Below are 11840 nucleotides of genomic sequence, written 5' to 3'. Positions count from 1 at the left end.
CATCCTTAAATAAGAGAACATTTTTCTTCAACAACGATTATTCTTCTTCAACATAAGTTTTCCCGTCCATCAACGTTTCTTAGTATCTTTAAATGCTTGTGTCATGTTAAATTCACCATACTTAGTATATTTTGTGAATGAATATAGAAAAGTTACTTGTCATTTATGGTTAAAGTGAATGTACGCATTATTTTACAGTTAAAAATTTGGGCGACAAATAAAGTTTTGATGTGTTTACAGTAGCGTTTTTAATCTTGCGTGAACTTTCAGTATTTTACGTTTATCTTTTAACGATAGTGCATGCCCTTTTAAACACTTGGAAATCCCAAAACCAATCGAAATACAGAATATATTTTTAATAAGCTTGGTAATAACAAATTTATTAAAGACTGGTAGTCTCAGATTTTGTTGTTTTATTGTTAATGTATTCATAAATCAGATTGAGTTAAAGGAGGTTTGTTTGGAGTTTTCGGATCGAAGTTAGACATCTAGTATATATAATATATCATTGCATTTAGGTAATTGTGATAATAACGTTTTTGATATTTTCTTATATTGACTTAAAAAATACTGAATGTATTCAAAGAGCTATATTTTAATTACATTACACTGGTAGACCACCCAAATAATATTTGTCCTTACTACTAGTTTGCATAAAGTTATCCAATTGGTCTGTTCAGCCGCAAACAAACAAAAAAGACTTTATTTTAGTATTGAAATCTAAAGTATTTCCAACATTTCTATATTCACTCCTAAAAATTTTATTAATAACTGTTTAAATAATTACAAATTAATAACTATTTAAATAACAGCTATTTAAGTATTAACTTTTTAAATAGTAACTATTAATGTGCATTAAAAGACGGAGTATAACTGATATTAGGTGCAGTGCCAACGTCTGCAAAAAATGTTTTGATAAGTATCTCTGTTCTCATCCCTTTACAAAGGTGCGTTCGTCAACATTCGAGTAGGAAGCTGCAAGTTCGATTTAACAAAAATAAAGCAAGGTTAGATCAAGATCAATTTAGATGACAGAGTTAATGTAACGCTCAGCAATCATCTGAACACCACAAAAACTCGAATAAGAAAAAGCCATTTAAAAATATGTTTTCTGTTTGGTAATAAATTTCTGATCTTTATTAATTTATAAAACTTAAGATGGTAACATGAAATCAAATTTTGTTGATTTACCTCGGTGTTTTGAAGTGAAGCGCCAAAAGTATCCTATTCAGGTGGAGGAAGACTGGCGTCCAAGTATATTGTATTGAGGGAGAGGGGGGGGAGCACAATACTGAACTTGATCAAGGCTGGATCATGTTTTCACGAGTCTGTTAGTTTTAAGCAATAAACTTTAACCTTGCTGTTATACTTTCTGAACTTAAAATGTTCTTGAAGTTGCATGCTGGTAAATCTCGTCATTAAGTCCTGTTCAGGGGAAGGAATACCAAAAAACGACGATGATGATAATCAAAATGAAACTTGAAACAGTAGATGAAATATGTCTTGAGTTTTTACATTTCACTAAGAAAGTTACTTTCTTTAACGCATCAAATACCCAAATGGACTTCAACGTGATTGATGTTTCAATGCCTATATTTTTGTCGACATGACCGTAGCTTGTTCTTTTTTTAAAAGGTTTCCATAGAAGATACTAAATTTGAAAATACTCTAATAACTATTCAATAATGCTGACGCTAGCTCCATATTTAAAAAGATTTTTCTTCGTGAGTGTGTATAAAAAGATTATTTATTTATATAATTAGTGAAACCTTCTATACGATATATTCATTTCCCACGCGCAACACCAGCGGTGTTCCGCCTTTAGAAAGAAGTTGCGATGACTAATGCGCATGCGCTGATTAAAACTTCGAAAATACTGCTAATCGGCCATTAAAACAATATAGAAAATATCACGAAGGGCTTATCAACTCAGGAAAATGTCTACAAACGAAAATAAAGACGATTCACTTTACCCAATAGCTGTTCTGATTGATGAACTAAGGAACGAAGATGTTCAGGTTTATATATTTCTACATTTTTTGTTTATATTCATAGAGGTATTTATATTTTATTTAGAGGTCAATGAAAATTTCAACTTGTATTTTTTTAGAAATATTTTTTGTATCTACATTTCGCTTCAAAATTTTTTTTCTTTAATTTGGTACACTTGAATGTTTTCTAAACGAATATGCAAACTTCTTTATAGATTTTATGCAATCTTTTATATTCTATCTTATTATGTAACATTTTTCATCACTTATTTTTTTTGTTGTTGTTTTGTAAAAATTTCACCAAAGTGATTAATTACATAAGTTTGAAATTTTTTTTTTTTAAAATATAATCTTTAGCTTTGAAAAATGAATAGATAAGTAACTTTCAAGGTTAAAAATGTGTTTAATTTCAATTTTATTACATAACTTTGTCACTCCTTTTAAATAAAATATACAATTTTACTTAAAAGAAGAAACTCATAGCTACTTTTTTTTTTTAAAAAAATGATATAATCTAGTAAAAAAATTTTTCCAATTTCAAAGAAATTAGAAAAATTTATCTCAGCAGTGATTAAAAAAATATATGTTTTTAGTGCTTATAAAATTGACATAAATTGTGTCAGTTTTCACAAATGGCCTTACAAGAATATTGCAGTTAAAACAATCTGAATTAAATTTTTTTTTTTAGCAATCTGCTTAACTAGCTCTGAATTCTCAGGATTTGAATGCAACAGTTTTTATCATTTTAAAATTTGTGGTTTAATATACAAGCAACTTTAAAAGTTACCCTTAAAGTTATAAATGCTTTTTCATGTTTATTTCATATATGTTTCTATGTCTTCTATGAAAATGCAAGTTAATGTCTGGTTTTTCCTGTTTTTATTTCTAAAGCATTAAAAAGATTGTTTGACTATTGTTAGTATCTTGCACATCAAGCTATATATGAAATATCAACATTTATATATAAGGATGTGTCATAAGCTATGGCAAAAATCTAAATAAAGTTATTAAAATTTTTCTAAGTGATAAGAAAATGAACTAAATTCATTTCATTACTTTTTTAGCTGCGTCTTAACTCGATTAAAAAGTTATCTACAATTGCTCTTGCTCTGGGAGTAGAGCGTACAAGAAGTGAACTAATACCATTTTTAACTGATACAATTTATGATGAAGACGAAGTTTTGCTGGCTTTAGCAGAGCAACTTGCAACATTCACTCCCCTTGTAGGTGGCCCTGAATTTGTCAATTGCTTACTACCCCCATTAGAAAGTCTTGCAACAGTTGAAGAGACAGTAGTACGTGATAAAGCTGTTGACTCATTACGGCAAGTTGCTGCAGATCATTCATCAGCTGATCTTGAAAGTTATTATGTTCCTCTGCTTAAAAGACTTGCACAAGGTATTAAAGTTATCAAATTAATCAAAGTTTTCAAATTACTCTATTTTTTCAATTTTAAAATTGAGATTGACTGCTGAATTATTTGGTGAATCAGTATTTTAAAATAAAAAATGATAAATTGTATATTACAGAACTGATTGAAATTATTCCCCATGAGAATTTTAGCTTAAAGTGAGATAATCAGGTTTTGAACTCAAAAATTGTCAGTTTTTGCATATTCTATCTAGATTTTTATTCTTCAAAATTCTCAAAACTCAAGGTAAAAAAAATTTACAATCCTGAAAATTTATAGAACTTGAGCCAGACAATAAACAAAAAAAAAAAAATGAAAACATTATTTATTGAGTGAAAATATGTTAGAATTTAAATCATCTTTGTTTACACCCTTCTTCCAAATTTTTAGACAAAGTTTGAATAGCTGTTTAAAAAATTAGCTTACAAAATTATTTTAAATAATTTTGTAAGCTAATTAAATAAATTGTAATTTATTTATTTTTAATAATTTTGTAAGCTAATTAAATTAAACAAAATTATTTTAAATAATTTTGTAAGCTAATTAAATAAATGTTAAAAAATATGATAAAATAAAAAATATTGCAGAGATTGTTATCTTAAAGTTTTTTAGTTCCGCTTTGTTAGTTTAAAAGAGGAGGATTTTCTGGGGTATTTATTATAAGGGAAATTGCTGAGGGGCTATTTTCTTTATGGTTTACTTCAGCAGCGTTTCATTAAAGATTTATAAAGTTCTTCTTTTTCTTTTTTTAAGGAGATTGGTTTACATCTCGAACATCAGCATGCGGGTTATTTGCTTGCTGCTATCCTCGTGTTGCAACTAGTACAAAAACAGAGCTTCGGAGGTTTTTAATTTTATATCATTTCCTGTTTATTTTTCAGGTCTTTAGATTCATCATTGCCAATCCAATGAGTGTTTGGTAACAAAGCTTTGTTAGAAATATTTTTACTACCTATCTTTACTAACTATATGAAATTTCTTTTATTTAGTGCTTTCAAAAACCTATGTTGCGATGATACTCCAATGGTCAGAAGGGCAGCTGCTGGAAAACTTGGTGTATGTGTTGTTAAAAAATATTGAGCTTCTCTGTTAATTCATGTTTTTTTTTATTCCTGTTTGTGGCAACCAACATTTGACCAACTATTTATGTTTTTAAGTTAAATAAAACAACTTTTAAGTGCAAAAAAATAATTTCTTTCTGGTTCTCAGAGCAACAATTTTATCATCTATTGCATCATCCCTAGTTTCACTTTTTAACATGTTTTTGATTTAATTTAAGCTTCTTGTTTTCACATTTTGTTGCAAATTTATTTTCATGTTTTGTGATTTTTCTTGTAATAGTGTTAATCAAAATGATTGCACTTTATAATTAATAAGTTTTTTTTCTTTAAAGGAATTTGTCAAGACTGTTGAAGTAGAATATGTCAAGTCAGAATTGATTCCTTCATTTACAAATCTTGCAAATGATGATCAAGATTCTGTTCGACTTCTTGCTGTAGAAGCTTGTGTAGGCATTGCCGAGGTATTGTCTCCTTCTGATATTGAAACTCTTATTTTGCCATCACTAAGAAATGCAGCTCAGGATAAATCCTGGCGTGTCAGGTACATGGTTGCTGATAAAATAGTAGAACTGCAGAAAGCTGTTGGACCAGAAATCAATAAACAAGAACTAGTACCTGCTTATGCATCACTCTTGAAAGACTGTGAAGCAGAAGTTAAAACAGCAGCTGCACATAAAGTTAAAGGTATTTTTTACTCTACAATCAAGTGTAATAACTTGTTTGTTTGGCTGACATGGAACAGTTTCGTATATAGCTAATCAGTTATAGACATCAAACTGAAAGCTGATTTGACCTAGTTTTACCTCATACAAAGTCCTGCAGTGTGAAATGAAAGGATATATATTAGTTAAAGAGAATTATAGCATGTATAAGTAGTTTGACCAACTTATCTCATAAAAATTTTTAAAACTTATTTTTGTTTTGTGTTAAAGAGTTCTGTGAAAACCTTCCAGAAGATATTCGTGAGCAATCTATTATGATGACTTTGCTTCCTTGTGTAAAGGTGACAATTTTAGCATAATTTTTAGTTTTATTATAATTCTTCTTTTAGTTTTAAAGTTTATGATGACTTTTTTGTCATTTTTTTGTATGTTCAAGAAATCTTTTTATATTTAAAGGATTTGGTCATCGATCCCAACATGCATGTGAAGTCAGCGTTGGCTGGTGTTATTATGGGTCTTGCTCCAATGCTAGGAAAAGACAAGTATGATTTTTTTAAATTATATAAGCGTTTGGAGTGTAAAACATAAAATTTCCATAATTAGAAATCTTAAAAAAATCTTATAAAAATCTTTTTAGAAAATCTTAAAAATCTTAAATCTTAAAAAGTCGTAAAATTTATTATTATTTTATTGTTTTAGTACTATTGAGCACCTGTTGCCTCTCTTTTTGACCATGCTGAAGGATGAGGTGAGGAGTCATAGTTTCACAAAACAATAAACATGTCTTTTACCATTTGCATTGAAGTTTTATTTGCATTACTTTAGATTTTTTTTTTTTTTTAGTTTCCTGATGTTCGCTTAAACATCATCTCAAACTTAGATAATGTCAACCAAGGTCAAAATCCTTTTTTTTATTGCTTACATCAAATTTTAAACTATTGATTTTATTATGTGCTGTTTTCTTTACTTGGAAAAAATTGGAGATACTATTTACATTCTATTAATTATAAAGTTAATTCTACTGGATCTGAAAGTTTTACATCAGGACTTTAATTATTTAGTTATCGGAATTCATCAACTTTCACAATCTCTACTTCCTGCCATTATGGAACTTGCTGAAGACCCAAAATGGAGAGTTCGGCTTGCCATTATTGAATATATGCCTTTGTTAGCTGGGCAACTGGTATGAGGTTTTTGTTGTTTTTTTTATTTTTATTTTCTAATTTAAAATCTTTTTATAGAGTTTAGTGATTCTTTCTAAAACACTACACCGAGGTAAGATCTATTTCCTGACATTTAAAATATTGTTTTCTTTTGATAATAGGGAATGCAGTTTTTTGATGAAAAGCTTAGTGCGTTGTGTATGAGCTGGTTGGTTGATCATGGTAATTTTATGTTCTTAATTTTACTGGTCAATGTTATATTTTTAATATCTTTTTTTTTTTTCTTTTTTTTTTTTGTATTTGTAAATTTTATCTTTTTATATTGTCTTTTGACAGTTTATGCAATCCGTGAAGCTGCTGCTCTCAATCTAAAGAAGCTGGTGGAAAAATTTGGTCTGGAGTGGGCCCAAGTAATTTTTATTTTCATATCAAAACTCATTTATGTTATTAAATGATCTATGATTAAAATATTTTCACTCATGTTTCAGAGTAATGTCATTCCTAAAGTCCTTGCTATGTCAAAGGACACCAATTATCTTCATCGTATGACGACTTTGTTTGCTATAAATACTATGATTGAAGTGTGCGAACCTGACGTAACATGCAAGCTTATATTGCCAACAGTCCTTAGCTTAGCTAAAGACAGTGTTGCAAATGTTCGCTTCAATGTTGCTAAAACTTTACAAAAGATTGCCCCAACCACTGATACGACGTGCGTTTTTATGCTTTTCTCGTATATTTTTTTACTTTTGTGTTTTTCAATAATTTCTGATGTCTTTATTTGTTGTTTTTTTTAATTAAGAATATTATAAAATGTTTGATTTACCATCAGGGTTGTTAATGGAACGATCAAGCCATGTTTGACGCAGCTTAACCAAGATTCTGATATCGACGTGAAGTATTTTGCAGGCGTGGCACTTTCAGGTAGGTTTTTTTTCTTAATTTTATGTATTTTATTCTTGTTAAGTTTTTTTTATTTTTTTACCAATCTGATCGCTTCTAAATATTTTACGAAATTTTTATAAAATCCTATTAATATTTATTAATTTCATATTTATTTCAGCTTGTTAACGAAATGCATTCGAACAATCAAAATCTCTATTAAACTTCTGTATTTAAGATGGCCGAAAATATATAGTAGATTGCAAGTAATCTTTCTAAACGAAAAAGTTATTTTTCCTTTGGGTTACTAGAAATAATTTTATCTTAATTTTTCCATATTCTTCAAACATTTACATTACGAAATGATTTGATATTTTGTTTATAAACACCTATGTACCATTTGTGCTGAGAATAAATTCCTTCACGATTATCGGTCTTGCTGTCGTTTTTATTGCGAGAAGAAATAACCAATTTGTTAAGAATACTTTTCTGCATGACTGGCTTCACTTGTTATTATTCCAGTAATTAATTGGTCTTTCATTGCTAAAAATAAATAATTAGTAATTTAAGATCAAAGTTTATTAATAAAACAGGGGGCATGTTTGTATAAATTTAAGCGACTTTCAAAAATAAAATGAATAAATCGTAGTAATAAAAATCTAACTCTTTCAATAATGTATCTTCCTGCTTTTGTTATTTCTAAGATATTGACTGGTTAATTCTTAGCAATCAAAGCGCTAATACTAAACCATAATTGTGTAACAAAAATGCTGCATTCCAGTTCTTCCGCGCATACTGTTTTCACATTTTTACTGCTCGAACACCTGCATATTAAAGAGAACTTTTCAGCACCCACGCGTGACAATAGTCCTTCAAAATAAGATTTGTTGTGGAAATAAAGTTGCGCCTTCAGTATATAAGAACATTTAATATGCGCCGAAATTCTGGGTTAGGGTTCTATTTTCAGCGGAATTTTTTTCACCCGCACTCTACAGCTGAAGCATTTTTATAACATGGTTCCTTAACTTAATTTTATCTCCTTTGATTATCTAAATTCTACATATTTATTTGTGTGTGTGTTGTGTCTGTGTGTATACATATACATATATGCTCTTTGACAATATTTGAAAAGGTTTCATTAACACTTTATCTTTGCAAAAGCTATTTACGCTTTATCTTTATTCGTTTTGTTCTTTCGTATTATAGACTTATCATAAATCCTATTTTCCCTCCAGAGTTTTCAACCAATTAATTATTTTACTCCCAGTCATTGAAATTAGATTTCATTTTGATAAAGTCAACCAATCAATGCTCAGATTAATAATTCTGTATTTGTATACAAGATAAATATGTCTGCAGTTTAACTTAAAACACAAAATGAATGCAAAAAAATAATGCTATAAACACACACCGCGTGGTGTGTATCAATTATTCAAACATGAAACGATTGTTTTTTTTTAATTGTTCATTTTGTTATAAAAGTTTTATGAAGATCAGTATCTTTAATGCGGAAAATATTTTTACAGACATAAAAACACGTAAAACTAGTTTTAAAAGATCAAAGTTTCACCCTGTAACAACTCTCTAATTTATTTCTATCTAGTTTCTGGAATAAATAGCAGCCATTATTTAGTTTTTAGATTTTTTAAAAAAAAGTCAAAAAAATTATACCATAACTTAGCTGAACATCGCAGAAACGGTATGCAAATAAAGGAAATTTTTTGTCCGACTCATATTTATTTGTATTCATTCATTCGCATAATTATGAGTTTTTGTTAGGAATAGTATTATTTGTAAGTAATGTGCACTCTGTTCTCAAATGTGCGACCTATTTCTTATAATGCTTATAAATTATCTATTTCACGAAACTCTGTTGAATATTTTGTTTACGCCTTCCTGTAAAAATTTACATTACAGAATCGTGGATATTTTACCATTAATAAATAACGAAAAAATATAATAAATAATATGTAAATATTACATAAATATAATATTATATAAAAATTATTCATTCAGAGAAACTAATATTGTATTACATAATTAACTTCAAAATAAACCGTAGTTTGTTGAAAAAAAGAAATCGAGAATAAAATTTCAAAATTTTTAGTGTAAACTTTTTCATTTTCTTTTAATTAAATGTTAATTTTAAATGCAGAAAAAATGCGTTACTATAGCAACGAGTGCTTCAGAAGCAAAGAAATGAAATTCTATTCTAATATTTTAAAAAATAAAACATTTTCATGCTTTTTTTTTTTTAAAACCACTTATTGAGTTGTAAACTTAAATTTGTTCTGAAAATTTAAATTCACTTAACATTTTACATATTTTATCATGCTTTTGCTGCATTGGATTTTTATTTAGAAAAACTTGATGTGAAAAGTTATCCAAACATAAAAAAGTTAAAAAATTTAAAGTCAGAAGTTTAAATTTTTCTTTTTATGTGCAGAGGTGAGGAACCACCGCAAACCGCAGTTTCATTAACTTTCAGTTTTGAAATTTTTAAAAATAGAAATGAAGTCTAAGTTTTCGTTGCACTTAGTCAACTTTCTCGATGCACCTGTTACTTGTTTACCCAGAATAAAGAAAATACTTTTCACAGTTCTCAATTTGGGTTTGCATTTGAAACTGCTTTTCTAACGTGGACCCCATAAACTCAGTTTTGTTCTTAAATTTTTAACTAACAGTTCTTTTCTACCTATTTTTTGTGGCATTGCATTTTTGGCAAACTTTTTTTTTTTTTTTTTGAAAATAAAATAGAGTAGTTTTTTTTTTTTAAGTGATTTTTAAATTTAGCGATTTGGAAAATTATCTCGCTAGTTGAATTTGAAAATATAACACAGATTTGTTGCCATCAGTTTGGTATTCTTTACTTTTAACATTCCCTTCCAAAAATTTCATATAACAAGAGCACGAAAATTACCGAGATAATGCTTAAATGCAATTATATCCTAACAATTGTTTTAAAGCAAGACTCTCACGATCTTTATGATGAGATTTTAATGACCGTTCAATTATTTTCTCTTCCGACTTCATTTAAAACTGGTCGTAATAGCTCACTGCAGGATGCGACTACTAAAATAGTTCATTAATTGTATTGGTATTGTATCGGTATTGAAGAAATATGGATAAAATGTAGGAAATGCATACAAAGCTTAGATAATTAAGGATTTTAAAAATATTCAGCGATTGCTTTGTATTGAGAAATACTGTCAAGTAAAAATTTAAATTGTTCAATTATAATGTTTTACTTATCGTTCTGGGTTGTCTTTTACTAAAAAAGTTATACTCGTGTGAAGTAATGTAAAATTAAATGGTTCCAGTGATGGCTAATTAAGAATGATTAACAGTTATTTTAGGCATTTTAATGAATGCACATCTTATTGAAAGTCACATAAGAATAAGATTTTGTTTTGAGATCGCGTTTTTAACGCATGTTGTTCAGAGATCTGGACAAAAGAATGAGTCATGCACTTATTTCTACTTTTGAACTTACGAAAAAAAAAAATTGCAAACAGATTTTTGAAAGGAAAATCGTTTCTTTTTTAAATTTTACGGTTCTTCTTTAAATCCTGGAACTTTATTAGTAAAATCAAAACCGTGGTCATTGAACATCTTAAAATGTAAATGTCTTCTTATTCTTTACTGCCATTGCCACATTTTGCATGAGGACGTGGTCCAAGAAATAAGCAACCATTGCAATTAAAACAAACAGTATGATAAATATAGCATACACCACTCTAGGTATGGTAATCATATCAAGCTTCTAAAAGCAAAAACAAACTGCTTTAAAAAATTGAAATAAGCCGATAATAATGACAAGTAAGCAAGATATTGGCACTAGATCTAACGAAACTAGGAAACAGCGGTGGAAATTTACGGAACATCGAGGAGACATGCGAGAGAGAACTTTAAAAAAGAAAATACCTCGCTCTTCGGAACAACATCCACTTCATTAAGACCCTTCCTGGGAAAAAGAACCAACGTCACAGTAATTAAAACAAGAAGAAGAACGATACCAAATGATCCAATGCTATAAAAGATAAAAACGTTGAAATAAAACAGATTTAAGACCTTCATAAAAGAGCAACAAGATATTAGTAAAATAAATTATCATTACGGACGTAACGGACGAAAATTTGCGCAACACGAAAACTCACCCTTTTCCTGATCTTGATAAAAACAAACATGCGGCCAAGCCAAAAAACCAGATAAAGCACAATGCGAACAAACCGCTCCCAATCCCGAACACCAAAGCCATTGTCAGGCAACCGACATGTTTCTTCTACGTTTAATAAAGCAAGCTTGGAAAGGCAACTTCGTACATCATAATTGTTAAACACACAGTAGATAAAGAAAAATTAAAAACTAGAAAAACCCTACTAAGAACCCAAATTGCAAATAACAACAACTGCAGACAAAATAATTTATCCAAGTTACCAATCAAAATATTACTTTCACCTTAATAAGTACTTAAGCGAAAAGTAATCGAGTTTTTTTCAGCTTAAAGAAACTTTGGGCTGAACTTCATCGTTTTTACAGCGCACTTAATTTTAAAATGAATTGCTGAAACGATTAAGCAGAACGAACCGCAGACAGGCTTTCGTTAAGAAAGTGGCCTCAAACAAAACGACAACAACAAAAAATATGATCTAAAGTCATTAAGTTACCAG

The 11840-nt window shown here is 28.9% G+C and overlaps 2 protein-coding genes across 2 annotated transcripts; one reads left to right on the top strand and one right to left on the bottom strand.

Moving 5' to 3' along the window:
* Positions 1-1788: 1788 nt before the first annotated feature.
* LOC145181956 (uncharacterized) lies at positions 1789-7605 on the top strand. Its single transcript, XM_090073691.1, has 15 exons — positions 1789-2018; positions 3056-3389; positions 4156-4246; positions 4392-4458; positions 4796-5147; positions 5396-5466; positions 5582-5667; positions 5825-5873; positions 5969-6020; positions 6187-6308; positions 6450-6510; positions 6625-6698; positions 6777-7000; positions 7121-7212; positions 7352-7605. Exons 1-15 carry the CDS (start codon positions 1938-1940, stop codon positions 7357-7359), a joined length of 1764 nt encoding a protein of 587 aa, XP_089929817.1. The 5' UTR covers positions 1789-1937; the 3' UTR covers positions 7360-7605.
* A 3081-nt stretch (positions 7606-10686) lies between these two features.
* On the bottom strand, positions 10687-11600 carry LOC149877840 (uncharacterized). The gene is made up of 3 exons (XM_090073752.1): positions 11328-11600; positions 11095-11200; positions 10687-10933 (listed from the first exon to the last, which is right to left on the bottom strand). Exons 1-3 carry the CDS (start codon positions 11426-11428, stop codon positions 10784-10786), a joined length of 357 nt encoding a protein of 118 aa, XP_089929878.1. The 5' UTR covers positions 11429-11600; the 3' UTR covers positions 10687-10783.
* Between the last annotated feature and the right edge of the window lie 240 nt (positions 11601-11840).

This window comes from Hydra viridissima, unplaced genomic scaffold (assembly GCF_058129835.1).
Source record: "Hydra viridissima isolate aposymbiotic clone 2 unplaced genomic scaffold, HvirCarnegie_v1 scaffold_16, whole genome shotgun sequence".
Taxonomy (NCBI): Eukaryota; Metazoa; Cnidaria; class Hydrozoa; order Anthoathecata; family Hydridae; genus Hydra; species Hydra viridissima.
This window is presented reverse-complemented; position numbering and strand designations above follow the sequence as displayed.